We start from the raw sequence: 21,449 nt of genomic DNA on the forward strand, positions 1-21,449 counted from the left end.
GGGGCCTGTGCCCATGTGGCTCCTGTTGGCTTCAGGGTTTGGCTTGGGTTTGCTTTGTCCTGTTTGTGGGCAGTGTTTCTCTGTACGTTGAGGATTCTCACAGAGCATAGGTAGGTAGAAGCCAGCACTTGGGACCAGGCCCGGCCTGGGCCGGGGAAGTGGGCGGTGCTGCCCGTGCTGACGCCACGTCCCCTTCGTCCCAGAGGGTGGCTCGGGTGCTGTGGAGCCAGCTGAACGAGGAGACCCGGGAGCATCATGTCACCTGTGTGGAGCTCTTCTACCGGCTGCACTGCCTGGCCCCGACGGCCAGCATCTGCGAGGACATCATCTGCCACGCCCTGCTGGACCCCGACAAGGTGAGTCACTGCAGCCCTGACCGCCCTCCTGAGAGGGTGTCCAGCACTGGGCCAGCCTGTCCCCCTGCCGGCCCGGGGCAGACGTGCCTCCGTCAGGCTGAGGGCGCTCGGGGGCGGTGGACGGCTTGGTTCATGAGCAGCAGTGTCAGAGGCATCAGGACCAGAGGAGCCGGCAGAGCTTCTGGGGCCCCGGGGCAGGGCAGTAGGAGAGGCTGTGTCGGCCCCGTAAGCCCTGGCCGTCCCTTGAAGTCCGGTGCTGTCCTTGTGCTCTGATCTGTGTGACCTTCAGTCCCCAGGGGAGGGCACGAGAGCCCCACCTGTCCTGTGTTTTCCTTCACCCACGGGCCCCCCCTGTGACCACGGGCGGGGCGAGAGCCTCGTCCGGGCTGGGCACTTCACTGACGGTGCGAGGTGTTGAGTGTGGGGAGTCAGGGGGCCTTCCTCCTGCGGGTCAGACCCCGGTGCGGGGACAGGCCCGTCTCTGCGGCACTGCTGTCCTGCTCGGAGCCCTCGCCGGCTTCCAGGTGGGGCGTGATGTGACTGAAGCAGCGCCCCGTCAGGAAACCAAGTCCCTCATGCCCGCCTGTTTCCTAATCAAGGGAACCAGACTGGAGGCTCTGTTTAGGTTTTCCGTTCTCTGGCACCTGACGCGGGAGATCCAAGGCAGTCGAGTGGCATCGCACAACCGCTCCTTCGACAGGTGAGGTCGTCCTCTTTGTTGTCAACCCATAATGCAGGGACACGTCACAGAGCTTCCCAGTCAGCGTGTTGGGCTCAGAGGGAGAGATGTGGGACCTGGACCACGTGGCCTCATATTCTTGATGCGCAGCCAGCGGCCTCCCGATCCCCCAGGTGGACCTGGGCTGGATGCGTGTGGATAAACACGTGGTGGGGCTCATACTGTGGTTAGGGGGCAGGGAACTCCAAATGCCTTCTGTCACCAGGACAGCCCTTAGAGTGTGCCCTACGGGGGTGGGGGATTGTAGGCCCCGGGGACAGCCTAGACCTGGACTGGGGGGTGGCCACCGGGTGTATATGCTTATGAAGTCATCAACCACTCGCTTAAGGTGTGAGTTTATTGCAGGTACCTATAATCCACCTTGTTTTCTAAAAATCTCCTCCTTTGTTTCCAGAGCTCTAGGTGGGGGCCAGAGACACAGCCGAGGTGCCAGCTCCTTGGGACGCCTGGGCCCACCCCAGAGTCCCATTGAACCAGTTGGGGCCGAGGCCTGGGGATCAGGACTTTAAAAGCTCCCCCTCTGGCGTCCCGGCCCACGGGGGCGCTGCTCGCTCACGCCTCTTGCACTTCCCGCCCACAGGTCCCTGTTCGTGGTGCTGGACAGCCTGACCTGCACAGACGGCGCCATCGGCGCAGCAGCGCAGGGCTGGCTGGTGCGGGCGCTGTCCCTGGGCGACGTGGCGCGCATCCTCGAGCCGGTGCTCCTGCTCCTCCTGCAGCCCAAGACCCAGAGGACCTCCATCCACTGCCTCAAGCAGGGGAGCGTGGCGGGTGAGTGCGTGCTGACTGCGGGCCCACTCTGTGTCCCCGGGGTCCCCGGGCCCGGAGGGAGGAACAGGCGGCGAGGACCCAGCCTTCTGTCATGACAGTTAAGGCGCTTTGGTGATTTTGCTGGATTCCTGCGGTGTGAAGGTGCTTTGTGAACTTGCAGGGACTTGTAAAATTTAAGGATCAGGTGAACCAACACTTAGAAATGCTAAGTAGTGGGTTTGATTTCACACACACAAAAAAATATATATTAGAATTTAAAAAATAAGATGCAAAAACTTTAGTCATTCGTCTTCCAGTAGAAAGTAGCTGCCTCCTGATTCTTCTCCTAGAGAAAGCAGTTCAGAGCACGTCTGGTGGGAGGCGAGAAGAGCAGGCTGCCCCCAAGGCCTCCGAAGCCAGCGCCTTCACCGGAGCGGGGCCTTCCCAGCTGAGGGCCGGCGAGGCGTTAAGTCTGGTCGGCCAGGCCAGCATGTCTCCCCAGGTCTCCGCCCAGACCTGGGGACAGGGTTCACATAGAAACGATCAAGTGTCCAAATATGTATGGCTTCTTCTCTCTCTGCTGATTAAGGTTCTTTCCAGCTAGAAAATTCTGTTAACATATGGTCAGAAATGCAGAAGACATAGGCCTTTGGGTTCAGAGACTTTCCAGAGGCACTTCAACACAGATGAAAGGATATAGGGAGTAAGAAAAGAGACTAAAAGCAACCTGGTGCATCCAGAGCGCGGCTTGGTGTCCCCCACCGCTTGCGGACACTGTTGCCCCCTCAGAGGGGCCGGTCGTTTTTCTGAGCCGTGGCTCCACGGGCTCTGAGTTCGTTTGCCCAGCTCGCCGGGCTGTAAATGTTCTGTTTGTCTCAGTCTCATCCTGAGAGACAAGCAGCCTGGCACCCTCACTAAATAAGCGAGGGCTTCCAAGAGGGCGCCCTCTGTCTACGCCGTCCTCGCCTGACGCCGTAGCTCCCGGTCGTCCGTGGGGAGGGCTAGCGGCCGCCCTCTCCAAGAGGCGGCCTCACACTGTCCCATCACAGCACCGTGCAACTCAGACTCGGGAGCAAACTGAGCACCTTCAGGAGAGTTTGTCCGGAGGATGACAGATACCACACGAGCTCCCTGATAGGTGGACTTTAATGAACAAAATAAACTAACGAACAAACCAGAGCAGAGGCCTGGATACGTGGAACAGACTGACAGCTGTCAGAGGGGAGGGGTGGGGGGACTGGATGAAGGGATTAAGCAAAGGTCACACGGGCAGGGCTGACTGCTTGGATGTGTTTTAAAACCGTGTTTGCTTTGCTTATCTACATTTTCTCCACCGTGTCTAGTCTAGACTCTGGTGGCGTAGTTCCATGGGGGAATTTTATTCCCACTGATCTTTCTGTCTGGCTTGAAAAGGAAGATCACTCAGGAACTAACGTACCATAGCTCACCCTTCTGCTCTGACGTCGTTTCTTATTTTGTAATTTTCAGAGGACTTGCACCGTTGGTTTAACAGGAAGAACTCTTTCAAAGAGGCGTGCGGGGCAGCTGAGCCCCAGGAAGGCAGCCCCGAGGACAGCGTGCCCCTGAGCCAGTTTACCACCGTGGACCGCGAGGCCATCTGGGCCGAGGTGGAGAGGGAGCCCGAGGCGCGCCCGCCAGGAACCCTGCTGGGGGAGGATGGCCTTCCCGACGATGCGGACCTGCTGGACGGGCCAGCCCGTGACGCCCCCGACAGCAGCGAGCACACCGAGTCTGCAGACACGAGCTCTGGCCACACGGACAGCGAGAACACGTCCTCTTTGTCCTCCCCTTCCCATGACCCGCAGGAGCTGAGCAACGGCGAGGGCTGCTGCGCGCCCATCCCCGCGGGCAGCCGGGCACCCCCCGGGCGCTCGGCCTTGCTGGCGGCCTTCCAGGCGGACAGCTTCAAGTCCAGCGCCAAGTTAAGCCTGGTGCGCGTGGACTCGGACAAGACGCAGGCGTCGGAGTCGCTCTCCAGCGACGACGAGGCCGACGTAGAGCTCCAGGCCCTCACCACATCCAGGCTTCTGAAGCAGCAGCAGGAGCGGCGGGAGACACTCGGGGCCTTGTTCAAGCACATCCTGCTCTACCTGCAGCCTTACGACTCCCGGCGCGTCCTCTACGCCTTCTCGGTGCTGGAGGCCGTGCTCAAGGCCAACCCCAAGGAGTTCGTTGAGGCCGTGTCCAGGACCAGCATGGACACCAGCTCCACCGCGCACCTCAACCTCATCTCCAACCTCCTGGCGCGGCACCAGGAGGCCCTCGTGGGCCAGAGCTTCTACGGAAAACTCCAGACCCCGTCCCCCAACGTGTGCCCCCACTCCCTGCTGATCGAGCTCCTCACCTACCTGTGCCTGAGCTTCCTGCGCAGCTACTACCCTTGCTACCTAAAGGTCTCCCACCGAGACCTGCTGGGCAACCGGGACGTCCAGGTCAAAAGCGTGGAGGTCCTGATAAGAATCATGACGCAGCTGGTCTCGGTGGCCAAGTCTGCCGAAGGGAAGAACATGGAGTCCATCCGCAGCCTGCTGCAGAGGTGCAGGGTGCAGGAGTTCGTCCTGCTCTCCCTGTCGGCATCCATGCACACAAGCCAGAAGCGCTATGGCCTGGCCACCACGGAGCACGGCCGGGCCCCACAGGAAGACAGCCTCTTTGAGGAGAGTCTCATCAACTTGGGCCAGGACCCAACCTGGAGCGAGCACCCCCTGCAGATCGAGCTGTTGAAGCTCCTGCAGGTGCTTGTCGTCTTGGAGCATCACCTGGGCCAGGTCCCCGAGGAGGCCGAGAACCAGCCAGACCTGTCCCGGGAGTGGCGGCGGGCCGTGAGCTTCCAGCAGGCCATCAGTGCCCTGCAGTATGTGCAGCCCCACCCCCTGACCTCGCAGGGCCTGCTGGTGGCTGCCGTGGTGCGAGGGCTGCAGCCGGCCTACGGCTACGGCATGCACCCGGCCTGGGTGAGCCTGGTCACGCACTCCTTGCCATACTTCGGCAAGTCCCTGGGCTGGACGGTGACACCCTTCGTTGTCCAGATTTGCAAGAACTTGGATGAGCTGGTCAAACAGTATGAGAGTGAAACTGTGAAGCCCTCTGTCAGGTACGGCGGTCCCTTCACATGTTATTACTACTATTGTTTTAATGGTGGTGTTTGTGAGGAACAGCGGATTGGCTGTAGAACCCAGATGGAGGAGATTTTAACTGATTCGGAAGCCTCTTTAGCATTGTCGGGGGGTGACAAAGAACGGGATGTCCAGCTCCTTGGTTTCTAACCTTACACAGCTCCCCAGGCCGGCTCAGAGTTGCAGGACGAGTCCGTCCCTCTGTTATTTTTGTAAATCAGAAATAAAAACACGACTCACCTGCACAGAAATTCTAAAACATCTAAAAACGTTTTTCCAAAGTGACTGCGTGACAACAAAATACCACAAAAGTTATTAAAAATGCCTACCAATATTGGAACAACATTTCATTGTGAGAGCCCCAGTTTCCTTAAGACAGTGCCATCTCTCTGGTTCCTGTGTGTGTCTGTAGGATTTAAAGTCTTTATAGCCTTACTCTTTAAAGTTCTTAAAGTCACTTTCTCATTTCTTCGCCAAAGCATAACCTCCAAGAGGGAAAACATTTCTCCGGATTATCCGCTCACTCTTTTGGAAGGGCTGACAACCATTAGTCATTTTTGTCTTTTGGAACAAACCAACCAAAATAAAAAGGTAAATTTTTTTTCTGAGTTGGGGTAATTTTTATAATACTGTTTTGTCTTTATTGAGTTAGGACTGTTTGAAATAAGACGCGTTTGCATGTGAGTGATACAAATGTGCATGCAAATCTATGCATGGAAATAATCAAGCCTTATGCAAACACATGCAAATATAAGTCATGCAGGTGTAGTTTTGTCCTTCCGTCCTAGCCCGTTATTTCATCAGTAAAGCCATTTGGGATAAAATGTAAAGCCACTTGTTTGATTTTTGGCTTATATGTGTTTTTTCCCCACGTGTTTTTCCCTGTTCTCGTGGCGTTCATGAAATCCGCGCTGGGAGACGTTGGTGCTGTTAGCTGCCCTACCTGATCCAGCGTTAATTTTGTGGGTGCAGCTCAGGCTTCGGCAGAATGGCTGGGAAGAGTCTGTAGTGTGGCCTCTCGGCTCTCAGATGCCCGCTGTGAAGGAAGGCCCCAGTTCCAAGGCACAGGGTTAAGGTTAGGGTTGGGGTCCCACTTGTAAGCCAGCACATGCAGGGCTTGCTGAGAAGAGGCCGCAGCTCCGGCGTCCCCAGCCAGCGCAGCCGCAGTTGCTGCAGGGAGGGAAGTGCCGCCTCAGGTGTGGCCGAGTCTCACGTGTCCACGTTCCTTTCAGACCACAGCTGGGAGCGATCCCGCCGATCTGAAGAACGCCAGGAACGCCATCCTGGAGGAGCTGCCTCGAGTCGTTAACACCATGGCCCTTCTCTGGAATGTTCTCAGAAAGGAGACGCAGAAGAGACCCCTGGATCTCTTTGGAGCCATGAAGGGGTCCTCTTCTGTTTACTTTAAAACCACCAAGGTGAGCGGTCTTCCTCTGGGGCTTTATTATTTTCTTCATCTTGTATTGTCCCACCAAAAATAAACACGTACGGGAATGCATACAGGAACCATCAAACGTGTGCTCAGCAGAACCCAAGTCAGAAACAAGTCAGAAGTAGACACCTCCAGTTTGTTCGTTATGAGTAATTTTTCTGTTCATGGAACAGAGGCTTTGTCAGTGGTTTTCAGCCTATTTTATTTCTCCTTTGCCTTTTTATCTTTTTAAACTAAAGATAAAGTCTCTGGTTTTGGAGTGGGGTTCCTAACGTGCTCACCTGTTTCTCACAAACTCATCTACAACGACAGCTCACCTACCTTGGACACGTGGGCACATCAGGGCGAAATGTTGGCGTGTCTTGGAGGTTTTTTGTTTTATTCAGTTGTTGTTATTGTTAAACCAGAAACAGACACAGAGAACATGGCTGGTTCTCGCCCCTTTGGTTGCAAGTCTCTGCCTCGGAAGTACCCAGGCAGGTGGCCCCTGCCCACCGAGCACCTGGTGCCAGGCCGGTTCAGAGCACAGGGAGCCCGTCTGCCCGGCTCAGAGCACCCTGGGGCCTCGGGCGGGTCCCCTAAACCCCCTGCGTTGCCTCAGGTAGGAGCACGATGCCAGGCGGTGTCCAAAGACACCCTCGGTTTATTAGCACGCTCAGCTCTCCCCCGTGAGCTGAGTGCTGTCGTCATTCCCCGGCACGGGTGAGGGCGCTGGGGTGCAGAGAGTGAGCACATCTGCTAAGCAGCGGCAGTGGGGTTAGACCCAGGCAGCCTGACGCCCAAGTCAGATGCTGCGATACATTGGCCTCCAGAACGTTCTGTCAGTTCCAGGGGTGCCCTCCATGGGAAATCTGTATTTCAGGCTGTTGCAGGAACATGCTTAAAGCCCAGGTCTTCTCTAAAAAGAGAAAAGTTTAAGAAAACCTTTAGGCATTTTCTCTCTCTGAGCCTTAGTTTTCTCATCTGTAAAATGGGTATGTTATTAGCACCTTACCTCAAGGTCTGATGGAAAGATTCAGTCTGATGGTGGCTAATGTTTGTCGAGCACTTAACTCAGAGCCCTCCCTGAAGGGCCAGGGCCTTGGACAAGGACCCCGGTAGTCTCACTAGAGCAGAAGCTATGTCCGAATGGAGGGGACATCTCTGTCCCACGCTCAGTGGTACCTAATGTGACATTAACCCCAGGCACTGGGGACACAGTGTTCAGCACACCCACGCACTTAATGAACACCTGTGCACCTGCTGCTGTACCGGGCCTCGATTATCTGCCGGGACAGAAGAAGTCCCTGTCCCTATGGTGGTCACGGACGTTAACCGGCAAGTAAAAAATAACGATGATCGTGGCACAGAGAAGTGCAGGCTGCTCGACAGTGTGCAGCCACGGAGCTGGGCCGGGCCCGTGCCCATGAAGCCGGTCTGAGGCCGGGCAGAGCTGAGCAGACCCAGGCTGGGAGGACGTGGCTGGGGAGGGGCGCTGGTGGCTGGAGGCCCGCCGGGTTTGCGGGAGAAGGGGGCGGCAGTTCGGGCTCTGGGGAAGACCCAGGCGTCGCGACTAGGAGAGTGGGCAGCGACACCCCCGGCGTGTCGTGGGTCCAGTTTAAGTCAACTAAATAACAGTTTGTTAAAGGGTCCTTGTTTGCAGAAATTGAAAAGCATCTTTCCTAATGAGTTTAAGGCCTTCCTGGGCTGATGGAGACAAACGGACCGGGGAGGTCAGACAGGGACCGTGCCCACCCTGCTGCCTGGTCTCCTCGTCTCGCAGAGCAAGATGTGGGGTGGCCTTCTTCGGGCCCTGGCCCAGCCCACTGCCGCTCTGGGGCAGCGTCCTCACCCCCTAGCCGCCCGCCTGTCTGCCCAGTCCACCCACCGAGCATCTCAAGTGCCCCACATCCAGGGCCTCCAGGAGGAGCCCCTCCCCCAGCCAGCGCGGCCCTGCTCCAGGGTTTGCCAGCTGTGAGGGGCGAGTGTCAGGGACGCCAGGCACCGCTCTGCCACAACTGTCTTTTTCTTTCCCCATTTTTCAGACCATACGACAAAAAATTTTAGACTTCCTGAACCCCCTGGCGGCCCATCTTGGAGTTCAGCTAATAGCCGCTGTCGCGGCAGTGTGGAGCAGGAAGAAGGCTAAACGTCACAGCAAGACCAAGGTGAACATAAACAACTAATAGCAGCTCACCTCACCCTGACAGAAATATCAAAGGGCCGTGAGCAATCACAGGTGACGTCAGAGGCCATGGGCAAGTGGGGAGGCCATGTCACCGTTTTAAATGCACGCGTTGATGCCGCCGAGTCTCAGGACACCTAGATCTGTGTGTGGGGTGGGTAGGGAGGAGCCCGCCCCTCTCGTTTCCGCCCTCTCTGAAACGAGTGCCTAGTGCTTCTGTTAGCGTTTGAGTCTAATGTCCTGCGGCACGCGCGCAGCAACAGGTGCGACGTGTACGTTCGGGGACTAACACACCACCACACACCCACCACCTCGCTCAAGGAGTGGCTCATCGTCCTGCCTGGGAAGGCCCCTGCGGTACCTGGTTGTGGTACCGTCCTACAGCTTCTTTTAAAATGACTTTATATTGTTAGTGCAGTTTCAGGTTCACAGCAAAACGAGAGGAAGGAACAGAGAGTCCGTAGATCCCTCACCACACGCACGGCCTCCCGCACTGTCAGTACCCTCCGCTGATACGTCGTCATCGCTCTGAGTCCACAGTTCGTGTTAGGCTCTTTCAACTCGTAAAAAGAGTAGTTGTCCGGGATGGTAGGGACGATTTAGATGGTCACATTCCTGGGCCTGAGCTGGAGTTGGCATTTTGTCCTTTCTCCGTCCGCGGACTGGTCCATCACCAGAGCCTCCAGGGGCTCAGTTGTGCGCCTGTTTCTGCAGAACCAACGTCCCATCCCCTTGCTCCCTCTCCCGACCACCCGAGTTTCTCCTCATGCCTCCCTCGGAGGGTCTTTCCCGCCCCCCGGGCGCTGTCTCAGCGCCCAACACGGGCTCCTGTCCCTGGGGAGGCGTGAGGGCTGGTGGCCCGGGCCACACTGCTCTGCCCCTGTGCCGTCCCTCCCGGCGGAGGGGCCTGATGCTCCACGTGCTCGTGACCGCGTCAGGCAGACTTCCGTCAGGCAGACTTCCATCCTCAAAATGTACCTCCCACACCAGGGCTCCCTGCCAGGCCGGCTCCTGTGAACCGGATCTGTCAGTCTGTCTTCCTGTCCTCGGCTCTTGGGGCCGCGTCTCGATGCCAGCCTGGTTCCTCCAAACTCAGCGCATCTGTTTTCTAAAACACTTTCCGAGCTTCAGCATGCCAGTTCTAGTGCTCTGCCATCAGATGCCCCTTTGGCCCTGATTTGTATCAGATACAGATGCTTAATGTGGTTAAATACTGAACTCTTTGTTCCCGGTAGAGTCTTTACCCAGCTTTTATTTGCATATTTAAAAGACTAAAACAGACCTCTTTCTTCGGGGGTAGGTAGCCCTTACAGAATTCTTTAGGCGCACCGTCCTCACTTCAGTTTCTCTCTTTGGTTTGTTTCTCGGCAGATAGTCCCGGTGGCGAGCGCATCCCAGCTGACCCTCATTGACCTGGTTTGTGCGCTCAGCGCCCTGCAGACAGACACGGTGCTGCACCTGGTGAAGGAGGTGGTGAAGAGGCCGCCGCAGATCCGGGGGGACCAGGTCAGCAGCCTGGGGAGCCCCTGACGAACGTGGGCCATTCCCGTAACTCCATGTCCTATGACTCATGTTCGGGAGGGAAACAGGTTGCAAGGACAACTAGGGCTTTAGGGTGGAAAACGGAGGTGCCCTGAGGGGGCTTTGGAGAGAGGGCGTGAAATGTGCCCGCAGGCTGCGGTGAGCCTGCGTGAGGCAGGGCCTCCTTGCCGTCGGACCGTCTTTTGTCCTCGGCTCCGGGCTTCAGAGTGCACGCCCAGGACTGGGTTCCCATCCAAGCTCCTTTGGGGGTGGGGAGGGCAGGCAGAACGGTACCTTTACAAGGAGGAAGTGGCTCTTGCTTCAGGGGACTTGCAGCCTAAAATGCATCGGAGACAAAGCCAGACACTAGGCGAAGGGGGGTAAAGACCGATTTTATTCAGTAACCGCTGTGGGGGGGGGGGGAGGGAGCTGGGCTCCATTCTGATTTGTGCAGACAGAGGGGGTGGAGGGTGGGGGACCGGGCAGGGGCTCCAGCAAACTGGGAGGGGGGGCCGGACGGTGTGGCGAGGCCTCCGGGTTTGCGGGGGCACCTGCGGAAGAGAGGCTGCTGCGCTCCCACAAGGCGGGGGCGAGCGTGTCCTGTGTTTCTTGATGAGAATTCTAAGGTCGCTGAGAAAGGCATCCCTGGGTTGTAGGGATGCACACACATCCCAGAGAGACAGAGGGAGGATTTATAACTTTTCTTAACAAAGTCTCTAAGAAAGGGAGGTGGGAGGCCTCCGGGGTTGGCGGAAGGAGCTGCCAGTTGGTTGTCTGGCGCCTCAGGCTTTCTCAGGCAGGCCTGCGGAGGGGCTGCTGGGGCGTCCTCCTGGGGACAGGCCCTGGGCGGCTGGAGGGCATCGTGGCGGTGGCGCTCATGGCTCTCCGGGCCGGGGGAGGACAGAGTCGTCTGTGCTGAAGGGTCCCGTCCCTCCCGGCCAGGGCTGAGGCCCACTCGGGCCTGGGGGAGTCTGAGGAGAGTTTGGTCTGTTTTGTTCTTAATTAATTAATTTGATAAAAAGTAGGGATTTATTTGGACCTTGAAATAATTGCCTTCTGTCAAGTTATTTAAAATTACACAGTTAGGAAAAAATTTAAGAAAAATTCCCCAAATGAAAATGAGGGGATAGAAAAAGTGATTATTAAAGTATGTTGCTCAGATAGATACTTGTACACCAGTGTTCATAACAACACTTCACAAGAGCAGAAGGTAGAAAGAACCCAAGTGTCCATCAATAGGCGAATCAACAAAATGTACATTAGTACAGTGGGCTGTTACTCAGCCTGAGAAGGGAGGGCGGTTCTGACTCACTGCCACCTGGAGGAACCTGGAAAACACCGTGGTGAGTGAAGTAAGGTGGCCCCAGGACACATACTGTACGAATCCACTTCCAAGGTCCCTAGGACAGGCAGTTCCTGGAGACAGGAGAGCGGTGAGCACCCGCGGCTGGGGGAGGGGCGTTTGTGTCTGATGGGGTCACAGTTTCAGCTGAGGAAGAAGAAGCCGTTCTAGAGCTGGATGCTGGCAGTGGTGGCCCCCAATGTGAACATGCTCAGTGCCACCGAACTGTGCGCTTGAAGATGGTTAAGATGGTCAATCTTGTCTATTTACCATCATAAACATTTTTATAAGAAAAAAGGGAATACTGTCTTTAGATGTTAAGGCCACGCACTCAGTGGTCAGCAGAAGTGGAACCAGGAAGGAGGAATGTGAGAGCTGACGCAGCGTCATGCTCTCCGGCAGGGTCAGCGGGTACGGCTCTGCCCGCCTCGGAGCAGGGCTCTGCCTTTGAGGCCTCCCCTCTGAAAGGGCCTCTCGCCCACGGCCCAGGGGAGCCTCCGTGGAAACGTCCACGCTGGTGTCTGGGCTTGTCACCTGTCAGTGACACACGGGCCCAGGGACCCTCATTCGCCTTGTCTATGAGTCAGCCCAGGGCGTCAGTGAACCGCGCCGGCGTCCACCAGCCTGTGTTCTGGCCGGGGGAGGAGGAGGAGCCTGCCTAGGAGCTGACGCTGTGAGGCCAGGGTAGGCAACCAGCGAAGTGCTTACAGAATCCAGGGGGAGTGAGCATAGCAACCTCCACCGTGTCCCAGAGATTGGCCCCAGCTCTCCCACGAGGGTCTGCTGGTCTTGTTGCCCCTCAGAAACGTGAAAGTAACTTGACTCTGGGGGAGCAGAGCAGGGTGGGACGGGCCGTCAGATCCCGCGTGGACTCCCTGGTGACTCGGAACGAGGGTCAGGCCAGGAGGAGGCTGACCTTGCACCCTGGTGGGCTGCCCCTGGGAAGCACCTCACGGGACGAGTGGCCTCCAGCAGGTTCCCCGGCAGCCTCTGTACAGGCGGAGCAAGCACCTGTGGGTTTTGTCCCCTCCCGTGACTTGAATTTCTGCAAACACCTGCATCTTAACACTTCCAGGCTAAAAATGACTAGATCTTATCTAGGTTTTTGGCTATTCAAATAAAATTACATTTCATGGTTAGTTCAGCCAATTAGCTCCACTTCTGTAATTTCTACAAATAGCTGTTTACAAGCAAGGAGGAAACCAATGTTTAAGTAGTTCCAGCCACTAGAGATTTGGGAAAGTTGCCGGGGCTGAGTTGGAGGGAGTTGATTGAGCTGAGTCAGTCGTTGAACCGCCTGCTGTCTCCAGCTAGTGGTGGGTGTTCCGCAGGGTCAGCGCCGGCCCCCTGCTGTTTGGGCAGTTCCATTACAATGCCAGGCTCTCCCTGAGTACCACCTGGGAAGGCCTGACTGGAAGGCAGGTGAACACAAAGGGAGTCTCTGGAAGTCTGATATGAGGGGCACTAAGGATTAGGGACCTCCCGGATGTGTTGATTTTTGTTCCACGTGGGGAATACTTTCAAGTTTGTTGTTGTATTCGAAAGGCTCTCTGGCTGAAAACCTTTGCTTTGTCAAGCTGTGGAATCTGCTTCCCTTTGTATTTGAATTCTTGTTTAGCCTCATTTCCTACCAGCTTGGCATAACGGGTTCTGCTTAAATCTCCAGAAGCTGCCGCTCGTGGATATCCCTGTGCTGCAGTTCTGCTCTGTTTTCATCCAGAGGTAAGGCAACCCCCAACCCGTTTCTCAATTGTAGACGCTATTGCCGTGATAACAAATAGTAACCCCAGTTCTCTTCTTGATGGCTGGCGAGCCCGAGTTCAGAAAAATGTCTCAGTGGCGTCCTGATCGCACCCCGAGGTGTGGGAGTGCCCTCGTGGTCTCCTCTGTCCTTCTCCAGAGATCTAACCTGACGTTTTAAAATCCACGTGCTGTCTGCTGGACACTCTGTGTCAGCAAAGCTTTATGTGAGGCCCGTGAATGTTCAAAGGAACAGCTTGCAATACATTGATACCAAAAAAAGTGTCCAAGGCCCAAGACCCCTTTTGGGAAAAGGAGAAATGGTTGTGTTTGGGACTTTCCCGTGTGCCCTGGCGGCTGGCTTCCAAGGCCCAAGACCCCTTTTGGGAAAAGGAGAAATGGTTGTGTTCGGGGCTTTCCCGTGTTCCCTGGCGGCTGGCTTCCAAGGCCCAAGACCCCTTTTGGGAAAAGGAGAAATTGTTGTGTTCGGGGCTTTCCCGTGTTCCCTGGCGGCTGGCTTCCAAGGCCCAAGACCCCTTTTGGGAAAAGGAGAAATGGTTGTGTTCGGGGCTTTCCCGTGTTCCCTGGCGGCTGGCTTCCGCCCATGTGCACGGAGCTTCCTCTCCTCGCTCAGTGGGTTCCCCAGGCCTCTGTCCAGGGCGGAAGGGCATCCTCACGGTGCCTCGTTCCCATCTTACCATGGCCCCTCCCCTGGGCAGGCGTCCTGGGCCGCAGCGGTGAGGGCGATGTGGGTACAGGCCCCTTCCCAAGGACGCCGGCACTCTCTCGTATCTGTCAGGCGGTTCGCCCCTGTTAAATGCGACAGTTTAAGTGAACCCTCAGCACAGTTCCTGTTCCACGGTCCCCCCACTCATGACATTCACGGGGCAGGGGTAGGTAAGTCAAGGCCCACGGTCCTTGGAGTCCCTACTCTGGGGCTGAGCTCAGACCAGCTCCGGGCCATCCGCCCACAGCCTCTTCGTGGTTCTTTCCTCCTGGAGTTAGTGAGCTGGTCACGGCCCGTAATGGCTCACATGGTGACAACAGCAACATCTGTTGTGGTGGCCTCGGTGACGGCAGCGGCACGTTCCCAGCAGCTCCAGGTTAGGTTTCGTCACCCTCCTGCAGAGGGGGAACTGCCGAGGTTGCCCGGCAGGAAGTCGGGACCAGGACTTGGGCCTGGGGCCCCGGGCTGTGGCTGTACGATGTGGCCTTGCTTCGCGGCAGTGGCCCCGAGGCTTCCTCCCGCCCCACAGGGAGGCCTGCCCTGAGGGCTACTGGACACCAGCTGCCGGCAGGTGACCCTGACCAGTCGCTGCGCCACCTTCCAGTGGGCGACAGGGTCCCCAGCGTTGTTGGAGAAGCCATGTGTAGGCCTGGACAGGCCCAGACGGTCAAAGACGGGCCACTGGGGTAAGACCGTTATTTTTATGGAGGAGCAGACCAGGAGCATCTGGCCGTCGGCCACGGGATTTCAGGTCACCAAACGCCAAGTGCTTGCCAGGAAAACAAAATTCAGCTTGTGTCAATTATCATTGGAAAAAACAAACAAACATCAGTCAGATTTGCCATGTCCCCCGGTTTTTCAGCCGTCTCAGCCTGACGTCTGCTCACCAGCAAACGCCTTGATCTGACCTCATGGTTGGGTATTTTTCCTGTTTTTGGAACTAGGCTCCCAGTAACAGCCCTGCAAGAGAACTTCCCCTCGCTGCTGGGCGTGCTGAAGGAGTCCGTGCAGCTGAACCTGGCTCCCCCCGGATACTTCCTGCTCCTCAGGTAGCTTGTCCCGGCCTCCCGCCGCCGCGTCCTCTGCTGGGGTCCTTCCTTTCTGCAACGTTCCTGCTCTGAGGCTGATTGTCTCTCAACAGCATGCTGAACGACTTTGTGGCGCGAACTCCCAACCTGGAAAGCAAAAAGGATCAGAAGGACCTGCAGGTCTGTGTGTGGAGAGAGCAGCAGGTTTTTCCCACCCATGCTGTCCCTCGGCGCGTCCCTCCGCAGTGGGCGGAGTCAGCCTTTGGGCTGCGTTCGTCCTCAGGTCTCACTGCCTCCGTTTCTGTCTCCAGGGGGCTTTTGTTCCGCCAGTGAAGGCGCATTCAGCCTGAGCCCCTGCGGAGGCTCTCTGTCTCCGCCCTTGTGGCTGTAGGAGGAACTGACTGTAAGCTGAGGGTGGGGAGAAACATTTCCCTACGTGGATTCTTTCCTTCCCCCACCGCCCGCCCCTTGATAAAAGCAATACATTCTCATAGGAAATTTCAAAACTACTGAGCACGAAAGTAAAACAACCTAGAGGAGAAGGAAAGTCTCATCTTTAGAGTGGCAAGCAACTCTAAACAGATGTAATGACAGAGTTAGAAACCCGTTTTACAGCCGTTGTGATCACGGACCGAAGGATTTTTTGGGTCGGAGGCTGTGCTGTGAGCTGGGGTGTGAGTTTCAGGGCTTTGGCAATACTACGCCGGTCGCTGGGGTCTGTGGCTTCTGTGAGGGTCTGTCCCAGTCCCAGTGTGGAGGCACTGCCGCGGAAGGCACCGTGAAGCAGCGTCAGGAAGCGCAGGCGACTCCTGTGGCCTCGGCCTGGAGAGAAGCAGCATCACCAGCGTGAGGTGCACACCCGCTGCAGGCAGCAGCTGCCTAGACGCACCTCTGCCTCGCAGGCTCTTTGCCTGTAGCAGCCCTGCCTCCTCCAGAGCTTCGGCCCGGGCGCACCCTCCTTGCTACCGGCAGGCAGACAGGCGTGCTCTCCCTTCACGCCCAGACACAGCTGCCTGGCTCACCGTGGAGTCGGGTCGTTCAGTTCTCAGGTATCAGGGACCTCCAGCCACTCTTAGCTGGCGATGCTTGGGGACACGGGCCTGAGAAGCCTGCCAGTGTTCCCGTCTCTTTGTCCCCGCTCGGTGAGCAAGTCCGTCACTGCCTGTACTCCTGACCTGGGTGACCCCTCCCTTCACCTCCATCTAGTCCAGGGAGTTTTGTTTTTTTTTTTTAATTGCTGGAAGGTTCGTTTCTAGCAAGAACTCAGGATTCTAAAGAAACCAGAGAAGTAGTCTGCTAGATGCGCTGTGCAGCTCTGACATCCAGTGTTTACTCTTATCTCCGTCGGCCAAAGCCATAATCACTCGCCACATGTGGCTCCCGAGCCCCCGAAATGTGGCTCTTCGGAGTTGATTGTGCCGAAGGGTAAAATGCACATCAAAGACAGTACCAAAAACACAATGCAAAATGTCATTAGTAATTTCTGTACTGATCACAGGTTGGTGCTATTTTGGATATATTGGGTTCAACATTACCGACTTGTTTCTTTCTGCCACTTTTTACCGTGGTCCTGGGAAATTGGATGCTGTCCCCATGGCTCACAGCTGCGGCTTGCATTGCGTTTTTGTCGGCTGGTCCTCTCCCAGGGACTTAAAATTCTTTTTCTTAATGAACTTCTTTTCCTCTTCCTCCCAACTCCTCTCAGGAAGTCACTCAAAAAATCCTGGAAGCCGTGGCGAACATCGCTGGCTCATCCTTGGAGCAGACCAGCTGGCTGAGCAGGAACCTGGAGGTGAAGGCGCAGCCTCAGGTCTCTCTGGACGAATCGGATGCCGAGGACGATTTGTGCGGTAGGTGTCAAACGGCCAGGAAGTACGCCTGCCACCGGCCGGTGGGGCTGGTTTCTCCTGGAATGTGAACTCCGTTTTCACTCGTCACAGCGTGAGTCGTGTGAGTGATAAACAGCAGGAGGCCACTAACAGTGTCATGAGTGGTGCGCTGCCATGTGCTGCCATGTTAATCCCTCACGGCGCCCAGATGGGGGTCTGTGGGAGGAACACCCCAGGACGGTTTGCATGGACTTGGTGATAGACATGCACATGGGATAAAAATACACACGTACAGGAGAAGGTATGTTTTCCGCTATGGTACTGTGAAAAGAAACAGTGAACCAGCAAACAGTTGTCAGGCTGATTACACTGTGCCTTTCGTTTCTGGCTTGTGTTTCATCGTTGCCCGGAAAGTGAAGATGCTACAAGGGCGGCCACCTACACAGGCACAGCCCGGCCCTGCTACTAGGTAAAGCTGCCTTGGAGCACGGTCGGGAGACCCACAGGGGCCGCTGACCAGCGGGCACTGTGCCCCTGAAGAGCCTGAATTGAGCGCAGGGGTGTGGATTGTCAGTTGCCAGCGCCCCAAAGACCACCAGAGAAGCCTGTCCATAGGCCGGTCCCAGGCTGTTGGGCCTGCAGCGAGGGAGCAGCTTGGCCGTCACAGGGGGTCTCAGCAGCGGGATCTGGGGGGAGGGTGGCAGTGAAACCGGGGGGCGACTGAGTCCGGTGCTCGTGCGGCCACCACCACTCAGCCCCAAAGCAGAGGCAGGGACTGGGTTGCAACTGCTCCTCTACAACTGTCGGGGGCCCGTGGGCGGGGGCGCGGGTGTTTAAAGCCCCTGACGTCACCTTCCCTTGGGCTTCAGAAGCAGGTGTATACAGAGTAAGGTGGGATTCGGGGGGCGGGATTCCAGGGGGAGCGCAGACGCGCAGGCGGCCTGCTCCTCTCAGGAGGGGGAGCTGACGGCGTCACCAGCTTCTTCCCGAGCTGGCGCCCTTTGTCCTGTGTTACCTGTCCCTTGGCCGCTGGCGTTGGCCTTCCTCTCTTCCCCGACACCTGTGGTTTGTGGCCAGGGAGGTTGTGTGTTCTCTGGTCAGAGAGGAGAGGGAGAAGTTTTTCCCTCTCAAGTGTCCTTGGTTGGGGGAGATACAGTCACCAGCCGGCTGTAAATTGCTCCAGCTGTTTGGCCTTGTTTAATGTTCTTGTCTCAGTTTGTTTCTAGTCTCCGTTTCCCCATTCCACTTGCCCAAGAGCTTTCCTTGCTTCTTCCTCTCCTGCCTCAGGAGGGCCTTGGCTGAGTTGGTGGCAGACTTCAGTGTGAGGACTGGTTGGGGTTGGGCAAAGTGACTGGTAAGGTGCCTTTGGATTGGCGGGCACGGCGCATGGCGAGAGGTCGCAGTGGATCTTGGTGAACACGTCACTCATCTTGATATGTAAACTGTTTTAGTTGGTTTACAGTTTTTCTTTCAGGATTAAGTATATCTTAGAGCATGTAATTATCTTTACGAGTTCTCAGTATTTAACACAGGGACTGGAAAGTATGTCCAGTCCTGATATTGCTTAACACCAAACGAGAAAAATCAGTTTGGTCTCAGTTTTATTTACATAGAGCAAAAAAGGAAATACACTCAAGTTCTCAGCAGCACAGTATGTGCTGCGAAGTAGATGTTGAAAACTGTTCTATTTATTGTCTCTGTCGTTAGCATCAGCAGTAATTACATGAGCGGAAATGAAGCTGAATTTGTGATTTGTATTATACGGGGGAAGAAGCGCCAAGAAGTCGGGGCCTTTTTTGAGTGTCAGACCCCACTTCAGACCGGCAAACACAAAAACAACACAGATGGGTCGCCTGGCAGGAGGAGCGCGGGTGTGGGTGCCCGGTTTTAGGCGGGGAGGCACTGGTGCTCAGGCGGCCTCAGTCAGGTCCCCCTCAGAGATTCCGGTCAGCTCCTCAGGCCGCGCAGCCCACCCGAGCAGGGGAGGAAGGCCGGACGCACGGTGCTGCGGGCACTGGGCGCCACCCGAGAGGGACTCTGTTCCCAGAGGAGGAAGGTGCTGGACAGACCCACCGTGGCACCACCCCCTGCCCGGCACTCCTGCCGTGTCTGTGTGGTAGTTCGGGGGTTTGCCTAAGAGAAGTCCTTGCGCCCCACGGGGAAGGCTGCCCGGGGAAGGCTGCCCGGGGAAGGGTCCCCGGGGAAGGCTTCGTGGCTGATGCGCTGTCCTTGGCGGATGTGAAGCAGTAGCTGTGCTTCTCAGGTTGTGGTCATGGTTTTAGTTGTGGTTCTACAAAATAGCTCCTGTGTCTCCTGGGCTGATGAGCCCTCAGGCATTTCTGCCACCTGTGCTGATAGGGCCAGTCCAGGGAGGGGTCTGGCTTGTGTGCAGTAACTAACTTTACCGTTGTAATTGCCTGATCTTTTTTTTTTTTTTTTAAAGAAATCATAGCCAGATATTTTATTTCTTCTTTTAGAGAGAGGGGAAGGGAGGGAGAAAGGGAAAGAAACATCATTTCACGCCCTCAGCCAGTTGCCCCAACTGGGAATAGAACCAGTGACCTTTCCATTCACAGGCTGGCACTCAACCCACTGAGCCACACCAGGCAGGGCAGAAATCATAGCATTGTAAGGCCTGAGGCAACTCGAGCTTCTCAGTAAGACTTAATTCACAAATTACACGGAACCAGAAACCAGAGTGTTTGGACCGCAGTTACATGTCGTTCAGTCGTGGTGTACACATCAGCCATATAACTTACGGTACAGAACTTACGGTACAAAACGTTCCCCTCTGAACTTCTGTGTGTGCAGCGGGCGTGCAGGTCCTCAACGTGTAAGCATGTGTCTGGTGTGTGCCGCGTGCTGAGCTCTGGATGCTGGTGCCGCAGCAGCCAAGGAAATGCGTGGGGTCTGTGCCTTCGCAGGGGCGTCATGGACGGTGACAGTCAAAACCAAATGAGCAAATGTATCTTTCATCTCTTCTGAAAACCTAAAATGATCTCAAGCAAAAACTTTTTTGAGTGCTGAAATAACCCAAGTATATTACCAAGAGAATTTCAGGTGGCTCTTACTATTCCAAAGAAGTCAAAGTAATGTTATAAATAGGGACTAGGAGGGAGGCCACTCGAGATACTACAGAATGTGTCCCCAAGAAAAATGAGAGGCAGGCAGGCAGCGAGCTGGGAAGGCTCCACCTGGAGTGGGTGCGAGTCCTGGAGGTGGGAGGGGCTTGCTTAGCCCAGAAAACCTGAGGCCGGGCGGGCGGGAGCCTCGACCTCCCGCCAGGCGGGTGGTCGAAGAGGTCAGGGGAGAGAGGGGCTGAAGGCTGCCGGGCTTGAGACAGCGCGTGGCCACCAGCTTGAGTGGCACCCCACTTGCCAGGAAGCCAGGAAGTGTGTGGAGCAATGACGGGACCTCGTTCGGTCTTTAGACACATCACTTGGGCTGCCGCGAGCGATCCAGGCTGTGGAATGAGAGCGGAGCTGGAAATCCATTAAAGGTCTTGGCAGAGGCTTGGCCGGGAGGGGATGGCCTGGCGGCGGGGGCGATCGGGGGAGGTGGGCGGAGTCGAATGCGGAGTCCACGGGATTCGCGGGTGGATTGCAGCTGGTGGTTGAAAAAGTGGTCAGTCAATGACTTAGGTTTTATGGCTCAAGCAATTTATTGAGGTGGAGCAGATTGAAGCAAGACCATTTTAGATAGTGAATTTGAGCTCGGTTTGGCACGGATTACATTGGAGATGTCTGGAAATGAAAAGGTGCCGGAAAAGCCAGTTAAGCATCTGCCGAGAACACAGAGCCCTGGGAGCTGTAGAAGAGCGTCTCAGGAAGGAGCCGGAGGACTGCGGCGGAAGGCTGCTGAGAAGTAGAGTAAGATGAGGGCAGAGGCCCGCTGTCCTTACCTGACTGTGGCAGTCCCTGGGGACGAACACTGGCTTGGCGTGGGTGCGGAAGGGGAGGGGAGGCGGGAACGGGAGACGGTGTCTGTCCGCAGCTCTCCGGAGCGTGTCGGCACGCAGTAACCAGGGACAGCTGAGGACTGAAGAATGTCTTTTGTCATTTTGTGTTTATTTTTAAATTGGAATATGCAAAGGAAATGTGTGTGGTGATGGAACAGTACATCAGAGAGGAAGAAATTAACACCAGGGAGAAGGGATACTGAGAAAGCAAAGCCCTGTCTGGTGGATCAGTTGGTTAAAGAGCCAGCCTGATGCGCCAAGGTTGCAGGTCTGATGCCAGGTCCGGGCACATACGAGAGTCCACCACTGAATGCATCAATAAGTGGAACAAGAACTCGATGATACTCTCTTTCTCTCCTCTCCTTCCTCTCTCTCCCCATCCTGTCTTCCCTTCTCTCTCTAAAAAAAAAAAAAAAAAAAAAAAATCAATTAAAAATTATTTTTAAAAAAAGAAAGCAAAGCTTGGTGGCCACAGGGCTGGGATTAATAACAGCAATGGAATTACTGTTCTTTGACTGGAGCCAGAGACACATGCACTCAAACGGGAGACGAGGCAGAGAACGCAGATGTAAATATTCTAGGCCAGCAGTGCAGTGGTCCAGCCATGAGCGTCCCCGTTTCATCGCAGCAGCGCGCTCAGCGCGGTATGAGGGAGCGTGTCCCTCGAAAGGCGGCAGTGGCGGTCATCGAGGCAGGATGGGAAGGAACTGCTGTCCCATGGGAAGC

The 21,449-nt window shown here is 56.0% G+C and overlaps 1 protein-coding gene across 1 annotated transcript in view; it reads left to right on the forward strand.

The window, feature by feature from the left end:
- Window positions 1-21,449, forward strand: part of DOP1B (DOP1 leucine zipper like protein B) — a 76,074-nt gene that overhangs the window by 41,979 nt on the left and 12,646 nt on the right. Inside the window, exons 16-27 of the mRNA XM_054578183.1 lie at window positions 204-356; window positions 956-1,056; window positions 1,676-1,866; window positions 3,334-4,960; window positions 5,462-5,573; window positions 6,215-6,400; window positions 8,439-8,561; window positions 9,950-10,084; window positions 13,108-13,163; window positions 14,853-14,957; window positions 15,050-15,116; window positions 16,642-16,786. Of these exons, the coding sequence (XP_054434158.1) occupies window positions 204-356; window positions 956-1,056; window positions 1,676-1,866; window positions 3,334-4,960; window positions 5,462-5,573; window positions 6,215-6,400; window positions 8,439-8,561; window positions 9,950-10,084; window positions 13,108-13,163; window positions 14,853-14,957; window positions 15,050-15,116; window positions 16,642-16,786 (3,001 nt within the window). The remainder of the gene's footprint in view (window positions 1-203; window positions 357-955; window positions 1,057-1,675; window positions 1,867-3,333; window positions 4,961-5,461; window positions 5,574-6,214; window positions 6,401-8,438; window positions 8,562-9,949; window positions 10,085-13,107; window positions 13,164-14,852; window positions 14,958-15,049; window positions 15,117-16,641; window positions 16,787-21,449) is intronic.

This window comes from Pteronotus mesoamericanus, unplaced genomic scaffold (genome assembly GCF_021234165.1).
Source record: "Pteronotus mesoamericanus isolate MK-2021 breed Mesoamerican mustached bat unplaced genomic scaffold, CSHL_Meso_final contig_116, whole genome shotgun sequence".
In the NCBI taxonomy this organism is placed as follows: domain Eukaryota; kingdom Metazoa; phylum Chordata; class Mammalia; order Chiroptera; family Mormoopidae; genus Pteronotus; species Pteronotus mesoamericanus.